Source organism: Aedes albopictus, chromosome 1, assembly GCF_035046485.1.
Source record: "Aedes albopictus strain Foshan chromosome 1, AalbF5, whole genome shotgun sequence".
Lineage (NCBI taxonomy): Eukaryota > Metazoa > Arthropoda > Insecta > Diptera > Culicidae > Aedes > Aedes albopictus.
The window spans coordinates 169550315-169573141 of record NC_085136.1 but is presented as its reverse complement, the minus strand read 5'-3'; the positions used below and the strand labels follow the sequence as shown (position 1 = coordinate 169573141).

General features: G+C 38.0%; 1 protein-coding gene across 1 annotated transcript; it reads left to right on the top strand.

Moving 5' to 3' along the window:
• The first annotated feature begins 8863 nt into the window (after positions 1–8863).
• LOC109430995 (uncharacterized) lies at positions 8864–21633 on the top strand. Its single transcript, XM_019707122.3, has 2 exons — positions 8864–10579; positions 20202–21633. Exons 1-2 carry the CDS (start codon positions 9735–9737, stop codon positions 20779–20781), a joined length of 1425 nt encoding a protein of 474 aa, XP_019562667.1. The 5' UTR covers positions 8864–9734; the 3' UTR covers positions 20782–21633.
• Positions 21634–22827: the final 1194 nt, after the last annotated feature.

Below are 22827 nucleotides of genomic sequence, written 5' to 3'. Positions count from 1 at the left end.
AATCTACCCTATATAACTTCAAGTGTTATAACCACAAATACACCATTACCCCAAAAACCATTACAACGAATGTTATTTCTGCGATTGTACATTCGAGATTTTGAGTTTTGGTGCAAAGGTGGGATAACTTTTTGATGAATGCCATTTAAATTATAATATGTAACATTCCTGAAACTTATGGATTTTGGGGTAATGGTATGTGACTTGTTCCTTTACACTTAAGGACAGACTTGTTAGAATCCCAAAATGGCTGCCACAATGGCCGACTTTGGCACCTACTCACGATTTCGAGAGCACAATTCTCTTCGTAAACATAACCAGCGCATCTGAGCTTCTTATTTGAGGCTTATTACAGGTGAGCAAGAACAGAATAATAAAATGCACTGTTGTTTGAAGCTTGCTTCTTGAGATTTGTGCGTCTGAACACAGATAAGGTACCCCGGGGCAAGTGAGAATCGGGGGCAATTGAGACCTATAGCTAGTATTTTTATTATTATTTATTTATAAGACTAACATTCTTCATGGAAAACATAGGTATCACACCTACGGATACTTTGAATACAAAACATGTTAATGTTTCAACCATAAAGAGACCATATACGTTATTGTTGTTCATATGTAATTCTCAATTCACTAGGTGAGATTGACGTGCTCTACTACATTCGTCGCATAAAAATAAATTTGTCATTATACAAATACTTTTTCGGTTTCAGGATAGTATTTGGAGTTCTTGCAAATGATTTCAAGCGAAAAAGCTGTATTTTATTTTTATTTATTGCCTTTAGTTTACTGCTCTCACTTGCCCCAGTGCATTTCGCTATCTGGGGTAAGTGGGACCTATGAGAATGAACAAACACAATTTTATGGGTTCATCTCGCCTTGTCCAGCCTAAGATGAAATCAGCACGAAAGTCAATAAAAATTGACGCGTTAAGTAATCTACTGTTGAATTATTCTTTACTACCTCTATTTAGATGATGGAATTCTTGTTGAAAATGGTAAAACCTTGGGTAAAACAAAAAAAATCAAAAGCATGTATTTTTTATGTTTTTCTCTAAACATCTTCCATTATTTTTTCACTTAACGCTGCATAATGAATTCTTTTGAGCATTCAGGAACCGTCCATAAAAAATTAAAATAGGGAAATGACCTTTTCGAAATTCATGATTTAAAAAAATAAACATTATTTAATGATCGTAAGATTATGTAAGGGAGAAGATATTACTGAAAATCTCGAAACCCCAGATTTACTTTTAGCGAGATTCATCAACTATATAATGTAGAGACCAAGTTTCGAAATCTTTTATCTCTTCACTTTAATCGCTCTTTGTATAAACAATCAATTTATTTTGCATGAGCTGCTAGAGTTGATTCAAGTATTTTTTCCTCAGCGATTTTTCATGTGTTACGTAGTTTATGCACGATACCATAAACCTCTTCTTATTTTAATCTCTAAAGATAGTCATTCATATAAGATATTTATGATTTATGTTACCTTATTTGTTGCAACTTATATTAAGCCCTTTGAACAAAAACTCTGAATAGGTCCCACTTGCCCCGTGAAACGCAGTAAATGAAGATCTGCTACACTTTTCATTATATGCATAATACAACACGAAATTTTAAAATTTTGAAACAGTTTCAATGCACGTTAATAAGTACAAATATACCAACAACGTCTTTTGGGTTCATTGGAATTATTAAAAAAAATGTGTTCTGAAATTTTTGGCATGACAAAACCAAATTAGCATTTTTTTAGGTCCCACTTGCCCCGGGGTACCTTAAAAATAATGAGATTTACACGTCATGTAAACTTCATTTTAGTCATGTAAACTTAGTGTTATGATGGTTTACATGATATATCATGTAAATTTGTGTTATATGTCATGTAAACACTCAGAGTCATGCTGATTTACATGATATACTAGCAGTCCCGGCAAACTTTGTCTTGCCGTTTTGTGGCGGTTTGACAACTGTTGAGCTCAAAATAGCACCGCACTCTAGATTGGTTTCATTTCAATCGTGTTGATTTTCTTCCCAGCTCACAAAAATCAGTAGTTTATAAATTTTCTTACTTTTTTAGTTGATTTTCGTAACTTTTTATTACATATAAACACAGCCAACACGAATACGAACCGAACCGTGCAAGAGTCAAGCTGATCGGTTCATCCGTTCTAGAGTTTTGTTGCCTCAAAGGGACTTTAAACTCATTTTTATATATATAGATAGATAATGGAAGTTTACATGATATTTTATCCCACGCTCCAATCATGTGCATCATATGTCACAGAATTTTACACTCTTTTTTCGATCTGTGAAGTTCTGATGCACTGTTGTAGCGGGATTTCAAGACGTTTGTCTTTAAGCGTTAAAAGTTTTACATAAAACTCAACGGTTTCGGCAATGGGTGTCCATTATGCCCCTAATCAAGGTTGTTAATCGATAAATTATCGTTATCGGCGATAACGATAATCATGTTTAACGTTATCGCTCACTACGATGATGATAAATTATCGCAGGATTCATCGGCGTTCGATAATTCAACGCTAGTTAACTGAAGTTAACTTTGGAAGTTTCAATCATAGCAATCTTGGTCGAATACGTTTGACATCCTCATAGCTGTTTGGATGTTTCGAGGATTCAAACGGAAGTTTCACCAGTGGTTTCATTGGACATTTCGCGTCATCCTTTCAATAACCCATCGAGGATTCCATCAGGAATTCCTCGCTATTCCTACGCTACAATGATCCTGCCATTCCAAAATAAGTTCCACGTGGATTGCTTCGGGAATTCCTCCGATGATTGCTTCGAAAATCCCGACAGTGAGTCCGTGTATTTTGCCAAGAATTCCATCGCGAAAGTCAAAAAGCCGCGATAGTCAGGAATTCCGCACTATTCCTATGAGAATCCTGCCTGGGGTTCCATCGACAATTTGCTGACAATCCAAAATAAATTCCTACGATAATTCCTTCGAACCCGCTAGGGATTCCGAGTATTTTTTTTTCAGGAATTATATCGTGAAAGTCGCAACAGATCATTCAGTAGTTCCTCGCATTTCATCTGAGTTCTGCCAGGAACCCCAATAATTCCTCTTTTTTATGTCTTTATTATCGAGACTTTCAGCCAAAGGCTGGTTTGTCTCCATAACAATTCCTCTAACGGTTTTATTGGAAATTTTCCCAGTGCTTTCAACCAAAATTCCTCCAAGCATTGTTGTGTTAATTACATTCCTAAATAAGAAGTATTTTTCCCGGGCGATTACACTTTGACACGTAGCAGATTGCGTATCAATTTCCTTCAGGTTATGATAAGGAAAAAAAATCGACCTAACAAGTTCATACTATAGTCATATACACGAACGGACACATCCTGAGATGCACATCTATTGACCAAAGTACAAAGTCTCCACTCCAACGATTTGTGTTCTCCTGGCATTCAACAGTTAACTCGATAATTTTCGATAAATTATCGAAGACGCGATAACGATAACGTTAATGTAACGCACTATTTATCGTTAACGTCGAATTATCGAAAAACTGTCAACGAGGTCATAGTTGGCGTTAACTTATCGGCGATAATTTATCGATTAACAACCTTGCCCCTAATCCCCCTATTCTATTATGTAATGACACATCTGTAGCAAAATAACGTCGAAAAGTTCAGGTTTGACGAATTCCTCAGCTTATCTTTACCTGCCCAAAAAATCGCGTAGTCCACTCTGACTGAACGCCGACCAATTGGAACTTCAAATGTACTAACCCTAGCTCAGCAAGGGAAACAACTAGCCAATAAAACATGCCGATTGACGCTTGAGATCCTTAAAGTGAGCGAAGACCGTTGGTCAAACTTTGGAAAACACAGATTGACATCCGGTCAAATTCTCACTATACTCTGGCTTATCAGTCGAACACGATCCTCGTCACCGTGAAGTTGGTTTCCTGCTCAGCGCTCAAGTCTTCACTGACTGCGCTCATGAAGTGGGAACTTACATATATGTATTACCCCATTTGTGCATTAGCGTAATTTTTTGACCCAAACAGTGTACTACGGTGATTCCCAAAGTGGGCGAAATCGCCCCCCAGGGGGCGAAAATCAGGCCGAAGGGGGCGTAAATTTGAAATACCAAATTTGGGGGGCGAAAATACTAAATAAGGGGGCGATTTTTTTTTAAATAATTGAGAAACATCAAAAATATTGAAATACAAGTTCAGAATGTCAACTGAATCATTAAAACTCCCTGACATTTCAAAATTTTTTGTTTATAGGATTTTTTTTATCTGTATTAACGAGATTTTTAGCCCTAGGCTAGTTCATCTCGGGACCCATGGTTTACTTCCCTTCCGAAGGAAGAACTCACATTTTGCGAGTTTGTCGGGAGTGGGATTCGATCCCAGGTCCTCGGCGTGATATTTGAAAATGTTTCGTGGATTTGAAAATGTTTCGAGACCAACTAAATTTTACAGTATTTTTGATGTTTATGTGAATTTTTTGGCAAAATTCCAAGAAAAAAAGGCTGCTACACGAATTTCCGAAAGAATTCCTAATGATTCAAGAGATCCAATAAATGAGAAACTCCTAGGCAAACATGAATTTCAGTTATGAAAGTTATGAAAGGAAGAACAAAACTTTCTTATTAAGTAAAAACCCTAATTAATCCACCTATCGGTGATGGTGCCTTTCTCGTGCTTTAAAATATCCTTTCAACAAAACTCAAGCGACATGTTGACGACATTGCCATAAATACAAAATGAAAACTGCTTGCTAAATCTACTCAATATGGATACATTTTATATTAGCATAACATCCAATATTCAGAAATTATAAAACAAAATTCAAACCATATAAGTGTCATGAAGCCGCAAAATTTTGAAACGTCATTTTAGATTTTCCGGTCATCATTTTATGACTCCGGATATCTACCGCAACTAAACTAACCGCCATCTTGAACATTGAGACACCATCTTGGATGTTCTGGTATTCATTTTTGGACTCTGCACATAAAATTACATAAAATAGTCGCCGTATTGAATTTTGGCATGTTGTTTATGATTTTCTGGTTACCAGTTTTGGGTTTTCTGATTACAAATTTTGAATTCTGAACATATTTTCATACAAAATATGCCCATAATGCAAGAATTAAAAATCCTATAAAGGCACTTACTTGAATACTGGGCCATTATCTTGGATTTTGGACCGCTATCTTGGATACTCTGGTGAACTCCGAACATATTTCCCATACAAACACACTTATTTTACATAGTTTTAGAGCTCAAAATTCCTTAAAACAGCCGCCATCTTCTGTTGACGCGATCAAATACTTATTTTTCCATTCAACGTTGACCCATCCTGCTATAAATTTACACCTTAGGAATCTGAAATGGTACGATTTGGTGAGATCGCTTTAGTTTTGTCTATATTTTGTTCTCTTTCATATGTGAAGACCGATTCGTCACTGTTGTTCATACCTAACGTTTATCAGGCCATTAAACAAAGTCAAGATTTAATTTTTCACATGAACGTTGGTTATGCTACACAAAAGCTAGTCACTAATGTGATCTAAGGCTATTTTCTTGCTAACTGTTCATTAGATTATCAAAAAATCTGCGATCTGATGTGTCGTATATATGGGTTTGGTTCATTTTTATATTTGGTAATATCCGGCGGGATAGCCGAATCTGATTCCATGAGTCATGGACCGTGACACTACCGGTTGTCCCAATTATGGTCTGAGATTATTTTATTGCTTATTTTTCACCTTTACCTAATCACCGCGATTTGATATATCGCATGTATGAGTTTGATTCACTTTTACTTTTAACCACTTTCGAAGCCACAGCTGAACCCGCAACACTACCGGGTCTGACCCTATTTTTCCATCAGGATGTCGATAAGTCGTGATCAGTCTTGTTAGAGATCACAGTCTTGTTAGAGATCACAGTCATTTGAACCTTTTCGTCGATATTCGGCCTCCTTTGTCTCCGGTATTCGCAACACAATCAATCAAGCTACTGTTCGAAACAAAAATGTCAAACGAATGCACTTCACCACGATAGCGGCTTCGGAAGACGGTTCGGCTTTTGTTATTCCTGTCTTCTTCCATAACAAGAGCTATGTTGCCCATCTGTGTGCCGTATTCAATGCAACATGCATGAATAAACTCATATTAACATTCATAATCGGAATTGGCTGAGATTCTATGCGTAATGCTAGAATTACTCACGTGTCATCGTGTCAGATGACATTGATTTGACTCTTTCTTATGTTTATTGATCTTCGTTCTACTGCTCGTGTTGTGTGTAGGTAAGAGGTAACGGTAGCGCACGAATGTAACAAAGCAAGCTGACACCCGACTGCGGCAACGAAATGAAGGTAGTGAAAAGTGTCGAATGTTTACAAGACTGGTCGTGATTTGATACACCGCATCCATGGGTTTGGTTAAATTTTACATTTTACTACCCGGATCTGATTCTGGGTAACTACCGGCTGAACCAAATATGGTCTGACATTATTGTCTTGTTAACTGCTCATCGGTTAACCAAAAACGCTGCAAATTGAAGGTGTCACATGCAGAGTTCGACGGGACTCTCGGAACCCATTCCGGAACACTACCAGTTGTCTTTAGTGTGACCTAAGGCTATTTTCTAGCTAACTGCTCATCAGGTTATCGCAAAAGCCACGATTTGATGTGTCACATGCCTGGATTTGGTTTACTTTTACATTTGGCCTCTCCCGGCCACTCAAAACCGATTCCGAAACACTTGCTGGCCGTTCATTAGGTAATCTAAAAAGCCGCTATTTGATGTGACGCATGTACGGGTTTGTTTCTCTTTCAGATTTGACCACTTCGGCGGGAACCCCGGAACCGGTTCCGGAACACTACTGGTTCAAATATGGTCTGAGATGATTTTCCTGCTCATTGTCCATCAGGTCATTGAAAATGCCGTGGTTTGATGTGTCGCATGTATGGGTTTGGTTCAATTGTATATTTGGCCACCTCCAGCGGGACGCCTAGAACCGGTTCCGGAACACTACCGGTTCAGATATGGTCTGAGATGGTTTTCCTGCTCATTATCCATCAGGTCATCGAAAATGCCGTGGTTTGATGTGTCGCATGCATGGGTTTGGTTCAATTGCATATTTGGCCACTTCCAGCGGGACGCCCAGAACCGGTTCGGGAACACTACCGGTTCAGATATGGTCTGAGACTATTTTCCTGCTTACCGCTCATCAGGTTATTGAAAATGCCGTGGTTTGATGTGTCGCATGCATAGGTTTGATGCATTTTCATATTTGTTCCCTTCCTGGGGTACCGTTCCGGAACACCTAAATGGCCATATCTCCGGAACGGCTGGACCGATTCGAACCATTTTTAATAGGAAACAATGGGACCAGATACCGCGTCGAATGAACCGTCGGTCATTGAAATCGGATGAGGTTTACTGCCAAAAAGTGATGTGAGTTTTTTTGTACACACACATACACACATACATACACACACACATACATACACACAGACATCACCTCAATTCGTCGAGCTGAGTTGATTGGTATATGTGACTCGACCCTCCGGGCCTTCTATCGAAAAGTCATTTTTGGAGTGAACATATAGCCTTTCCAGTACACTTAGTGTACGAGAAAGGCAAAAATAAGAAAATTTTGTTCTTAATTTATATGAGGTTTTTTTATTGAAACTTCAATCAAAAACATGACGTTTAAGATGCATCTAGAACACTTTTCGGATGAAGGTCATCACATATTGTTTGAAAATATATCAAAGAAGCTTTCAGGAGAAATTTCAAACATTGCTAGTGATTGAAGCTTTTTGAAAATTTTCCACAAATACAGCGTTGAATTCTCTCAAAAGCGATTAATAGCTGCATGTCTGCATATCTACTTATTTGACAACACAAATTTCTACAATTTATGGGAGCTGAATTGACACACATCCCAGGCTTTTCATAATTTTCAATTACTGAGCAAAGCTGACTACATTTGAAAATATACAAATAAGGGGCCCAGATGCAAAGGAATATAGGTGGCCATTTTGTCAATTTTGAACTAAGCTTATTAGAAAATTCTTCAAATTTCAAGCTCCCAGTAAATTTTTTAAGATTATTTTTACGTTGATCAGAAAAATTAAAATAAATCGAGAAAAAATGGGTCGATTTTGAAATTCCATACATTTATTCGAGTTGTAATTTTTGCATCAACGATATTTTTGTAATTGTTTTTCAATTTCTCACCAGTCCTATTCGAGTACTTATGACTAAACATTTCGGGTGTTGAAGAACCCCCTTTTAGAATATTGGTGAAACATCTGGTTGAGTTTAACGAGTGTTCGTAAATGTTCACAGTCCGTTCTATTTTGCTCGATTTTGTTCAAAACTATGTATAGCACAAACATGATTTCAAGATGCACTGTTTTTACATGCAATAATGCAGTTTTTCTTTCAAATGCAGACAATCAACGCATGTACAATATCATGTCTTAATAATAAATTAACAGATCCCCTGAGGAAGGCCGAGTCCAATGGCCGAAACGTCGGAATTAAACAAGTAGCACTTGTCTTGATTTTACGCTAGACTGAAAAGCCACCCAAAAACAATTCATTCTACAGTTGAACCTAATTCAAAAGCATTTGCATTACAATACAACTCAATGAAAATGAGAGCGATACTAATTTAGGCACATTTAATATCAGTGTTACCATAACAGTGTCAAATAGTGGGCTATTAACGGCTCCCGGTTAGCAAATTTTTAGCCTTTTATCATAGTAAATTTCAATCTAGGGGGGGGGCGAAAATATTTTTCTCAAGCTCCAAGGGGGCGATACCTCCTAAAAGTTTGGGAAACACTGGTGTACTACGTCAGCGGGCTGTTCCCAACGTAATGCAGTAGTGAGGATAATTGTAGCCAGATTCAGGACATGGATTCGAAATCTTACCGTCATCCAATGTTACGCGCTAATCGATTCAGCCGAAATGCACAGAGAAAACTTTTACAGGTGATATCAAGATCCTCATGGGCGACTTGAACGCAAAGGTTGGTTTCGACAATTCGCACAGTGAGCGCGTCATAAGACGCCATGGTCTCGGAAAAAAATGAGCGAGAACGGAGGGCTGTTCAAATCAAATCAACCCAATGTACGAATCAAACATAGCGCCGACATTGCGTGCGACCGGAGGACATCTCCTAATCGGCGAGATCCGGATGCGTATTGCTAGAATCCATTGACAGGAGGAGAAAATCGGGCGCCAGTTCAACACAGGAAGACGTTGCGGTGAAAAGGTCCTTCGTCGAGGATGTCATCAAAAACGGGTTTTCTGCGGCTGTCTATTTGGCCGCCTTACATGCAAACACAGGTAACATTCGCCTTGCTTGTGAATGTATTTATGGGTACGTGACATTTTTTTTTGTTGCACGACTGCTACTTATGCAGCATATTCCAAGCTATCACTTTCTGGCAGGTCAAACCCCAACATATGATTTTGACATTCTTCTTTTAGTGATTTTATGCTTCCTACCCTTGCTTCTGATATGCTCAGAAGTGGGTGGTAGGTAATTCAATGGCATGTAATACGCAGGCCAACCTTTCCACCCATTCATTCATTCAGTTACATTCCACCCACGGGGAGCAGTTTTTCGGAGATTGATTGATTGAGTACAATTGAAGAAAAAAAAACCGGCTGGAAATATTCATATCAAAGCCAGTACTTTTATCGAAGCTGCTGAAAATGTGCAACGTGAGCCATTCCATCGAGTCGATTACCGTTACCGACAACGAAAAGTTCACCTATCCGATTGTTTTACTGAAGGGTGTGATACTCAATCGATGCCAGGCAGGTGAGCTGAAATTGAAAATCGATAATTGCGATTGGCCAGCATCCAAAGATGTGCGATTCATCAATGAGAAACGAGGTCAATTTAAAGTGATATTTAGGCTAAAGCATGGCGAGAATCGGGTTTCAATAGCTTACTGCCACCATGCAACGGAAGTTCACCTATTCTATGAAGCAACTGGGAATCCCTATTCCATTACACCACTGTACATAATTTGCAGTGGCCACGATGGGCGGTACCAGTCCGACACGGATGAAAATGATATTGAAAGCGCGTGTCACAAAATTACCCTAGGGATTGAACTGGTACAGAGCCTTTATGCGGAAAAGCTTTCGGAGAAAGGATGGGGCAGGAAAACTTTCGCCATCAGTGGTCCATGTTTGCCGTTTCATAGCTCTCTGCCGGTTGAGGATTCGAAACGCATGTCAGACCAGCAGTTGTGGAACTACTTCGCCAAAGAGATACTACAATCGGATTTGTTCTTAACGGAAAAACAAAAGTTCATAGGGTTCATCAGTAGTACCTACTATGAAGGGATATCGGATAACGATTTCTCGTACGAGAACATCAAACGACGAACAACGGGAAATGCTGCGCTCGGTGGAGGTGGATTGGCTCTTTTCGGAACGGGGTGTCTCTACACGTGGCCCAACAGATTGGACGACATAGTACCTGCTTTTCTGAACCCCAAACAAGTTGATCGCACTCTGATGATGGATGATAGCAATTATAGATACACGTAAGTAACTAGGGAATTAAACGTCTCTTACGACGAGAACTTACACTTGGCTGGTTTGATATTCGGACAAATGCCTATTTGGAGCTTGAAGAGAGAGATAAGATCCCAGTAGTACACCAGGGTCAAATATTTGTCCAAAAATAAACCAATGCTCAAAAATCTTGTTTTACTTGACTGAATTGTTATAAGTGATAAATAGGTTTTGTTTTTGAGTTCTTTCCTTGCTAAATATTTGACCCTGTATACTTGAGGCCATACAGCCAGTGAAATTAGTGGGAAAAATATCTCCATATCAGCTAATGTCTCGCCAGGAAATTAGGAAACTAGAATTTTACTAAGATTTTATTAAAATCCAAATTAATCCACCTAGTGGTGATAGTATCTTTCTCGTCAAATATGTACTCATATGATGTTTCCGTCATCAGACCAGTAATTACCCTGAGATCTCTTTTGTTTAGAATCAATATGGACCTGGCTTTTCTGCACTGGGTTTTATGAACCTTTTCGCTTGATTGTATCCGTGGCATTCTAATTAGATTCTACCGTGGACATTTCCCAAGTTTTTAGTTCTATCCGAAGAGCACACTCAGGAACTCCACAGAAAGGTTCAGGTAAGCTTGATGCCGCACCCTGTTTGACTAAATTGTCGGCGTTTTCATTTCCCAGAATTCTACAATGACCTGGCACCCAGTATAAAGTTACCTCGTTCCTACTGGCCAATTGCTTCAGAGAAATAATGCATTCCCACACTAGCTTTGATTGACAAGTGAAAGCTTTTAGCGCATTTAGAGCCACCTGACTGTCCGAAAAAATACAGATCTTGGCAAACCTATAATTTCTTTTCAGACAAATGTTGGCACACTAAAGAATGGCTTGAATTTCCGCTTGAAATACAGTGGGACTGCATCCCATTGGTATAGATCCTGGACGTGAACTTGGCCCACCAGCATCCCAATCATAGCGACATGGTTTCACCACTTTGAAGGGACCATCAATGTTGGTCTTCGTTATCACCCAATCTTCTACTGTTTCTATGTCCATGTTTAATTTGAAGTCTTTGATGACCCTCAAATGTCCAACAAGATCCCCGTCTAGGACTTTATTGTAACGTATAAACTGCAGGGCACTTTTTGCCGCTTGTAGCTTAACAAATTGATGCAATGGTAGTATATTGAGAAGGGCATCCAAAGCAACTGATGGAGTGCTTTTCATTGCTCCTGTCATAGATATACAATAGGCCGTCCCTTATTTTGCAAAATTTAGAAATGTTATAAGTTCGTTAGTGGAAAATGATCGTTTTAGCTAAAAAATGATCGTGTCAAAATTTGAAGTCCGTATCTCAAGGCTAAGTGGTCTCTCAAAGGGCCTAAAGTTGTCAAAAATTGTATGGGACCAAAAAAACATGAAATTTTTTTCGACAAAAAAAATACGCTATTCTACTAAATCGGTGATTTTGGGACCCTGAAAGCTCAAAAATGTGCTTAGATTTGCAATATCTCTACTCGTTTTTGAGTTATTGAACAAAATAGGATAAGTTTCCTTTGGAATCTAAAAAAATGGTCAAAAATGCTGATTTCTCAGTTGTTTTTTGTCAATATCTAGGAAACGAGTAGAGATATCGCAAATCTAAGCACATTTTCGGCCCTTTAGGGTCCTAAAACCACCGGTTTTAGTGGAATAGCGTATTTGTTTTGTCGAAGAAAATTTCATGTTTTTTTGGTCCCATACAATTTTTGACAACTTTAGGCCCTTTGAGGGACCACTTAGCCTTGAGATACGGACTTCAAATTTTGACACGATCATTTTTTAGCTAAAATGATCATTTTCCACTAACGAACTTATAACATTTCTAAATTTTGCAAAATAAGGGACGGCCTAATATACAAGCAAGGCTTTGTAGCTTACTTAGCTTGTTTGGGGCACCAAACAAGTGAAGCATAAGTAATCATAGGCCGGACTATTGCATGATAGATCCAGTGAATCATGTTAGGTCTAAGACCCCAGGTTTTTCCTAAGGCTTTGCTGCAGACCCAAAGGGCATTGGTACCCTTGGTTAAAACATTGTTTAATTGTGAATTCCAATTCAATCTTCTGTCCAAAGTTACCCCAAGATTATTAACTTCTTCTGAGAACAGAATTTAAACTTATCTAAAAAAGGGTTCAGTAAAATTTACTTTTAACCTTCTAGTAAAAGGTACAATAATAGTTTTTGAAGGGTTTACTTTTAATCCCTCCTCTCGGCACCATTTGATGGTAACATTCAACGCGGATCGTAACCGGCTGAATATCGTATCGTCATATTTTTCACGTATCTGAATAGCTACATCGCTACATCACACAGTGTTCGAAATCGATGATTTTGCGATCAAAATTGAATAACTTTTTTCAGGTTGGTTCTAGAGGTTTGGCGTGTTCTACAAAGTTTTTCTGTATGTTAAAAGGCGTCTTTTGATAAAATGTAATAAATGATTAATCCCCCTAGAAGTGAGATAAAAATTTTATTTTTTCGAAATATTTTTTTAGAGGTTTGACGTCTTCGGCAAAATTGTAGCCCATAATAAGAGAAGAAAAATCGTAGAACATGTCAAAGCTCCACCTCTTTCGGTTTTCGAGATATGGAGCGTTTTGTGCGAAGTACCCCTAAAACTAGTTTTTTCAGTGTAGCTTCATCATATAAAATCCTACAGTTTTGTGACCTTCTACAAATTTGTTCAGGACGTCAAAATACTTATTTCTTCCGAAGATTATATCATTATAATCATTATATCCTAATTATATCTTAAAACAAAAAAGTTATAGGCAAATTTATCATATTTTAAGGTGTACTTTCACCTTAATTAACTATTTCCGGCACAAAATGGCGCAGATGGCTCAGTCGGTAGTTGCAAGATTAGACTTTTTACTATCACTTGGGGGTGAAAACCCTCGTGGGCAATAGTGGGAAAGTTGGTTTAAATACATGACAAAAACTAATTATGTTGCCTGTAATACAAGAAAAATAAATAAAAAAAAAAAATAATTGAGAAGCCCACAGTAATGTCTACTGCACTGTGTTTCTTCCGGCAATATCTTTACTACGTTTTTGCAAAAACCAGTAAGCTTTTGTCACTAAAAATCAAATCATCAGAAGAAAATATTGTTGTAACCCGACAGTTATAACTAAAGCTAGTTCTAAATAAAAGTATTGAATTTCTTCAAAAATATGACAACATATCTATGCCCAAACGAATGACTGCCTACCCAATAGTCATAAAATTGAATGGCTACGGTAGTTAAAATATTAAATGCGCTTTGATAAATACCTTTGCAGTTCTAATTAAGGTAGTTGTAATTTTACATTCTTCAATACATATTTTGACGATTTCCTGGTGAAAATAAAATAAATCTTTTATATCAAATGATCAATTTGATATGAAATTTTATTTTCAACCCGATTCTCATGAAAAGTATTGTTAAAAATATGAAAAATACTTCAATTAACTCATGATACAGACGATCGGACGTCAAAACATGTAATTGCACAGATCGAAAAAAGAGTGTAAAATTCTGTGACATATGATGCACATGATTGGAGCGTGGGATATCACAGAAGTTTACATGACATATCATGTAAAAGTCATAAAATATCATGTAAACTTCCATTATATGTCATGTAAATCAGCATGACTCTGTGTGTTTACATGACATATAACACAAATTTACATGATATATCATGTAAACCATCATAAGAGTAAGTTTACATGACTAAACTGAAGTTTACATGACGTGTAAATCTCATTATTTTTATCTGTGTGGTTAACGTCAAGAAATTAATAATAATGTTTGAAATAAAAAAAAAACTATGGCATTATTTCTCGGCACACCCTGTATTTTATTGATTTATATTTGATATATTTCAATTGCTTCCCAGTTGTAAGTCAAACTCGTGGATTACCGAAAAAGCTGTTAATCTGCTATCGGGCAAATCAAAACTTTTCCTGATATTTTCCGATACTGTTTCCGTAGTTGAAAAGTCAAACAACAAATATAAATATAAAAACATGAAAAAATAAAAAAAAATACTCCATGTTTTGATACACATCTTTAACTGTTTAATATTTCCTTTTTCCTATTCCTACATAACTTGAAAATGGCCCCAAAAAAAACTTCAAACAGGTAATTTTAAAGTAACTTTATCAGAAATTGCCTGAGCATTCCTATTCCTACATAACTTGAAAATGGCCCCAAAAAAAACTTCAAACAGGTAATTTTAAAGTAACTTTATCAGAAATTGCCTGAGCATCTGATGGTAAACAATATGAATTCTGTATGGTAAAAACAATGCTCAAAAACGACACGAATGCACCTTTGGTGTGAAGTGTCGCTAGTTTAAGTAAATAAATAAATAAATCATGCTCAAAAATGTTGTAAAATATTGCCGGAAATTACGCAATGCAGTAAAAATTACTGCGGGCTCCTAAATTATTATTTTTTTTCTTGTATTACAGGCAACATAATTAGTTTTTGTCATGTATTCCCACTATTGCCCACGAGGGTTTCCACTCCCAAGTGATAGTAAAAAGTCTAATCTTTCAACTACCGACTGAGCCATCTGCGCCATTTTGCGCCGGAAATAGTTACTTAAGGTGAAAGTACACCTTAAAATATGATAAATTTGCCTATAACTTTTTTGTTTTAAGATATAATGACTTGACATCTTCGGAAGAAATATGTATTTTGACGTCCTGAACAAATTTGTAGAAGGTCTCAAAACTGTAGGATTTTATATGATGAAGCTACACTGAAAAAACTAGTTTTAGGGGTACTTCGCACAAAACGCTCCATATCTCGAAAACCGAAAGAGGTGGAGCTTTGACATGTTCTACGATTTTTCTTCTCTTATTATGGGCTACAATTTTGCCGAAGACGTCAAACCTCTAAAAAAAATATTTCGAAAAAATAAAATTTTTATCTCACTTCTAGGGGGATTAATCATTTATTACATTTCATCAAAAGACGCCTTTTAACATGCAGAAAAGCTTTGTAGAACACGCCAAACCTCTAGAACCAAGCTAAAAAAAGTTATTCAATTTTGATCGCGAAATCATCGATTTCGAACACTGTGCATCATCTGCATATTCAATAACCCCAAAGCCTTGATTGAGGAGCTTTTTAAGGAGTTCATCCACTACCAAAGACCACAATAAGGGCGATAGTACTCCTCCTTGAGGACAGCCATTCATAATTCTTAATGATAGTTGCGCACCTCCAAGAACGGAAGAGATCTCTCGATCTTTAAGCATCGATATTATCCATTCAATAATGCATTTATCCAAGCCCCTTGCTTCCATTGCTGAACGCTTTGAGCTGTAGGATGCGTTATCGAATGCTCCTTCAATGTCGAGAAAAGCAACTACGGCTATTTCCTTGGCTTAAAACGATTTCTCAATTTTGCTGACTAGCAACTATTAGCGCTGTTATGGTAGATTTGCCTGTTTGATAAGCAAATTGAAATTTGCTTAGAGGCATTTCTACTAAGCTGGTAGACTTGATAAAGTCATCCAGTATTTTATCCATGGTCTTTAACAGAGCACAAGAAAGGCTTATGGGTCTGAATGCTTTTGGAGCTGTTTTGTCCCGTTTGCCAGGTTTTGGTATAAAAACAACACGAACCTTACGCCACGCCTTAGGTATGTAAGCTAAAGTAATACTGGCTATGAATATTTCGTTTGAGAGCGGACAAATCGTCTCTTTGCCATGTTGAAGTAAAGCTGGGAAAATTCCATCTTTCCCAGCATATTTGAAAGGCTGAAAAGAACTCAATGCCCATTCGACTCTCGACGGTGTGAAGATTTCACAAGCTGATACGCATTGGTCGACTGTTCTTTATCCGAATAAGGAATCGACCCTTGGAAGTGAGTTCTCATCATTACTTCCAATGTTTCAGAAGAATCAACAGTAAAACTGGCATCTTCTTTTTTTAAGACTTCCAAGACCATTTGAATGGTCTTTCGAAAGGACTTTATAAAGCATTGCAGCCGTATGAGCGTTATTGATGTCTTCACATACCCGTCTCCAGTCCTTTCGTTTAGCTAGCCTCAATTCTCTGTTGTATTCTGTAAGGGCTTTTTTGTACTGAACCCAATCAGATGTAAATTTTGCTCTATGGAACAACTGATTTCTTCCTCAGATCTGCCAGCTTCTCATTCCACTAAGGGGCTTCCCAGTTGGATGACCTCTGTCGGATTGGGCAGCTAGCATGATATGATGAAATCATTTTATCAATAATCTCATTAGAGGCATTTTCCAACTGTGAAACAGACAAGATCTGCTCAACCTTATATGAATTTTCATTCTTTGAATAAAAGCTATAGAGGTCCCAGTTAGTTTTCGTTGGGTTTAATTAAATTTGATCCGGTTTTATAATCGAACCTAATATGTTTGTGATCTGACAATGATGCCCCTTCAGAAACATGCCAGTTCGCGATCTTATCTGATAGCATATAGCGTAAGATCCAAAACTTCCTGTCGAATAGCATTAACAAAAGTTGGAGAATCCCGTTTATTGCATATGTCTATGTTATTAGACGAAATGTAATTCAGGAGATCCTCACTTCTTTTATTAATATCTGTAGGGGAATTGGGGGTAAAATGAACACCCTAAGCGTTTGGCGCCGTTTTCAATGTAAATAAGTTAAAATATTTCTTTTTTATCATGTTATACCGTAGATGGTATTATGTTCTAAACATTCTAGAAGAAAAAAATCTCAAAACTTCAGTTTTCTTTATATTTTTTCGATTGCAAAAAATGCTAGAAAACCGAGTAGCAAAAAACAGTGAGGGTAAAATGAACAATCAATGGGGTAAAATGAACACATATTTAAAAGTTAATTTGAATGTGTAGTTTTGATATTCTCAACTGCAAGTCAGTAAATTTGATGTAAATTGTATGTGCTACGTTTTTAAAACTTGTTATATAAAGTTTGAAATGTACTGAAAAAAATATTAGAAAAAATGTATCAAAACAGGCAGAATTTCTAATAACAATCTTATTTTGTTGAAGTAAGATATGTTTTCTTATCTTTTTACTCTAGTTGTGTAACGATGTACGTTAGATATTTCAGTATACCGAGTTTGAACAAAATCTTGTAAAAATTATATAAAGTTTGAACCAACTGTTCATTTTACCCCCAAGCTCTGTTTGTTTTGAAGTTATTTCTGAAATTTTATTAAAAACAAAAATTATTTTTTTTTCTTCTCTAAATATTTTGTTTTAGGAGTAAATTATTAGAATATGGTATCACACATGTAGAAATATGCGAATAATGGACGAATAGACCTTAATTACTATTACCTCAGTTTTACATCAGACCATATTGTTTGAATGATTTTCGCTATTTTCCTCATTTTGAAGTGGTTTAGTTAATTTTTAAGTCCAATATCAGCAAAAGTACAATGATTTATGTTGTTGCATAGAACCCAATCGTTAAAATATGCAAAAATAGCCTAAATGCCGTAAAACACCACCCTGTTCATTTTACCCCCCCCCCTGTTCATTTTACCCACAATTCCCCTACATGGTGCATTTGGAGCGGGGATGAATTTGTTTCGGCAGCAGGTTCTTATGGAATCCATAAGAAGGCATATGGAATCCATATAGTAGGCTCAACTTCCACTGATGATAAGCCTTCATATTTCACGGCTAACGTTGTTATCTGCCGGTAATAAGGATCCGAGGTAGACGAAGTGCTCCAACCAGGTCGAAAGTGTCCCCGTCTATCGGACACTGCCACCTAGGCTTGCCTTGTCCTACATGGTTCCGCCTGCCAGCATGCAATTCGTTTTCGACACGTTCACCATCAGTCCGACCTTTGCTGCTTCACGTTTCAGGCGGGTGTACAGTTCCTCCACCTTTCTAAATGTTCTAGCATCAATAGCCATGTCATCCATAAAAAAGAGATACATTGGTTGGATTTTGTGAAAATCGTGCCTCGACTGTTGAGCCCAGCTTGTCGCATAACACCTTCACAGCAGAAATGAGAGCCCATTACCTTGCCGTAGTTTCCGGCGAAATGTGAATGAACTAGATAGATCGCCCGAAACCCTTACGCAGCACCGTACATCGTCGCATTGATCAATCTGGTGAGCTTCCCTGAAAAGCCGTTCTCGTCCATGATTTTCCATAGCTCTCTGTGATCGATACTGTTGATCGCCGCCTTGAAGACAACTTATTGCGTTGAGACCTGGTATTCGCGGCATTTTTGGAAGGTTTGCCGCACGGTGAAGATCTGGTTCGTTGTCGAACCGTCGTCAACGAAGCCGGCTTGATAACTTCCCACAAACTCATTTACTTTGGGTGAAAGACGACGGAAGATGATCTGGGATATCACTTTATATACGGAATTTAGAATTCTAATCGCTCATCGCGTGCATAATTCGTGTACTTAATAATTCGTGTACTTAATGACTCACTGGTGACCGCCGACAACGACACCAGAAGAGAAATTCAGAGGCGCATTGTAGCAGGAAATCGAGCTTGCTTTGGACTCCGCTGAACTCTACGATCGAATACAGTTCGCCGCAACACGAAGTCAACTATCTGCAAAACGCTTATTAGACCGGTAGTACTCTATGGGCACGAAGTATGGACCCTACGTGCAGAGGACCAACGCGCCCTTGGAGTTTTCGAACGGAAGGTGTTGCGTACCAGCTACGGCGGAGTGCAGATGGAAGATGGAGCTTGGAGAAGGCGAATGAACCACGAGCTGCATCAGCTGATGAGAGAACTAATAATCGTCCACACCGCGAAAATCGATCTGCGGACCCTTCGCAGAGTGCGAAACTGGAGACACAAAACCATGGACCGAGTAGAATGTAGACGGCTACTATGTACAGCAGAGGCCACTCAGGCCTTAGCCTCACCGGTAAGGTAAGTAAGTCCTGGAACATCATGGCCTCTGTAGAATCAATCGTTCAGTCGGCTCCGTTTCACAACGTTGGTTTCATCTGCGTAGTTGGTGGCTACTTTTATGGTATCCCAGCGTTCCCAAGAGAGGCTTCATTGTGTACGCTGTCTCGAGATTCTGCGCATATGTGATGACGACATCTAGTTGCTTCAGTTGCTCTAGATTTTGCCGAGGCTACCGTCGGTACCATTGCGGAGTATTTTTAGCGCATTTTTACCATCACCAGGTAGTGGTCAAAGTGGATGTTAACATCACTATAGATCCAGACGTCGATAATGACGGAAAAGTGCCGTCCGTCAATCACGATTTGGGATTCAGACTTCCAGGAGTAACTGTGCTGGACGCTGGAAGTAGGTATTGCCATCTTCTTAGGGGTGGCAAAATCAATCGTTCGTAGGCCGCTCTCGCTCTAGTCTTCTTATCTTATGATAATACCAGCCAAGGGCTGAAAGTCTCTCAAATAAAGATAAATCAATCAATCAATCTTATGATAATCTTGACGTTATGGCTTGGGTAGTGGTCGTACTCGCGTTCGAGCTGCGCCTGGTTTAGGTTAAGAAACTCATTTTTTTTAGTCAAATCAATCAAAATAAAAACAGTTTTATCCATTAGTTTAAAAACTAACGAGCGAGCAGTCTTTTATGTAACAGATTTCAAATGTTGGTGTTTATTTTCAGCTACGGAGGTTGTTACGCAACCACAATCGGTTCGGTTTGCCACGAAATGGGTCATATTTTCGATCTGGGTCACACAAAGGACGGCATCATGGGCGCCGATTTGGATCACATAAACCGTGTATTCACGCTTATCTCGAGCACTGAGGATCTTCCGGATCGGATCGTTGGTCACCGCGTGCCGGATCGAAAACCGTTGAACAGCAAACTGACCCAAATCAAACGGCCGGGTGAGTTTTTGCGGAAATACCAGCAGCAGAAGGAAAGCGACGTAACGTTTTTCGCGGACAACTGTGCCATTACTTTACAATTGCACAAGTGGTTCAACTATGGGCTCAGCACAAACGAAAATAATTGTGATACTAGACTAAGCTTGAACTTCGTAACACGACACGTGACTAGTATTAATTCCACGCTTAAACTGATTGAACTTCGTGATAGGGAGGACGGGATGCTAAAGAATTACTGGTCGTTTTTAGACAGAGATACGGAATGCTTTCAGATTCCAGAGGAGATTTGTCTGGATGGACTGACTTTGTTTGTGATCGATAATTTCGGTAATATTTTAAAACAGGATTTATAAAGAATGATCAGAGCAACAAAAACCAAATGCAAACCTGTTGTCGGTATAAGAATCTTATAGCAAATAGTTTTAGAAAACCCCGACCAAAAGTAGATTGATACGTTGAATTGATATTTATTGTGAAACATTCTGAAATGACTCAAAATTAAAATAACAATATATATTTGAGAGCTCTTTTAGAAAAAAAAAATAGGCATTCTATTCCAAAATAAATGTGTTCCGATGCATGCTTCAACGGTTAAATTAGTCTAGTCAAGATAGGTATACCGCATTTAGTTCACCACTGGACTGCGCATTGAGTCTTCATAAGTTCGAAAACGTAAATAAAGCTGCGCGATTGAATCAAATCAAATTGATGTCTTCGGCGCACTATTTTGTTCGATGTATGCTGAATAAGCGCTCTGAAGACACCAAGTTGATTGGATGCAATCGCGCACTTCTATTTGCGTGAAAACTAGTGCGATAGTCCAGTGGTGAACTTGATGCGCTATAAAACTTCATCAAATTAGTTGATATATATTTACTGTCGATATTTGCATGATTAATAAACGGATAGTACAGCAGCAATAAATAAAAGTTTGTATCATTTAGCTATTTGAATACTTTTTCCCACGGTTTTTTTTACACTTTACCCTATTAGTAGTGGGGTAATTTGGTCACCCTAAACAAAAGTCGACTAGACATGCAGAGAACAACATTGAATCTCTAGCATTTCGTATGGCCATAAAGATTCTGATAAAACTACAACAGATGCATCGCTTTGCATCAGTTATCGCACTATTTCTGTGCTCGGGCACACTAGCCGACATATTTTTCATAATTTCCACCCTACTACAGGTCCATGGAAGATAGTCTCGTAGAATACTGATTTACACATATGTTGTAGGTCCTCCAAATACTCTCGCGCATATAGGCTTTAAGGTTGAAGGATTCGTCATTGATATAACCGTCATCATTGAAAATTCAAAAGCAGTTTTCTCATTCTAAACTGAAAATTTCGCTTTAAAAATGTATTCACTGTACTCCATTCTCCACCTACAATATAGTGAATACATTTTCACTGCGAAATATTCAGTTTTAGACGGGAAAACTGCTTTGGAATTTAAACGATTATATCAATGACGAATCCTTTAACCTTAAGATCTACAATCGTGATTAGTGGGTTGTTATTACATTACTGATGCGATACGTCATCCTAAAGGCCCATGGACGATAATTTTGTGAGATAGTGATTTCTAATGATAGTGTAGGCATGAGTGTATGTCACCGAGGTCACCCAGTTTCAGGACAAAAAGTCAAAAAGGTTGAATGGACAAAATATTGCATAGACGAAATAACGACAGAGGGCCGACTGGACAAACGGTCGAAGGAATAAAAGGTCGAATGAACAAAAGGTTAAGATGAAGATATCACGAAGCCTCACCTCAAATTTTCAAGAGCACAAATCTACACAACCGAATGTCTGTTTACGTGGAAAAGTTGATCGATTGGTCACCATCAGGGGTTATCCAATCGATCAACTTTTCAGCGTAAACCAACATTTGCTTCTCTAGATTTGTGCTTTGATTGAGGTGTGGCTTCGTCATATCTCCCACTCCCGACATACTCACAAAAAAATGTGGGTTCTTCCTTCGGAAGGGAAGTAAATCGTGGGTCCCGAGATGAATTAGCCTAGGGTTAAAAATCTCGTTAATACAGACACAAAAAAATCGTCACACTAAAGCAATCTTTGATTATTTAATTCGCAAATTCATGAAATATTTCAAATAACAGAAAATCATGGCTTACGCAACAATTTAAACTGTTTAGTGAGTCCTCTTATTAAAAGGTTATTATAAGTTGACACAAAAACGGGCTAACGCGCAGCTGAATGAAAATTAATGCTCTGGTACACTAAATTCTGTTTTACGCGAGTGACTTTCACCAATACTTGTTCTGAAATTTTCTATCAATAATAAACATATAATGTAAGAGAAATCCAGAATTTTAAGTTTCTAGCTGATGTAGGTAGTTAGGTATTAAGGTTAAGTAAAGCTCAAAAATTGA

Coding starts and splice junctions, on each gene's coding strand:
- LOC109430995 (XM_019707122.3), top strand. CDS start 9,735: ATGTGCAACGTGAGCCATTCCATCGAGTCGATTACCGTTACCGACAAC. Junction 10,580..20,201: donor GATAGCAATTATAGATACAC/GTAAGTAACTAG, acceptor GTTTATTTTCAG/CTACGGAGGTTGTTACGCAA.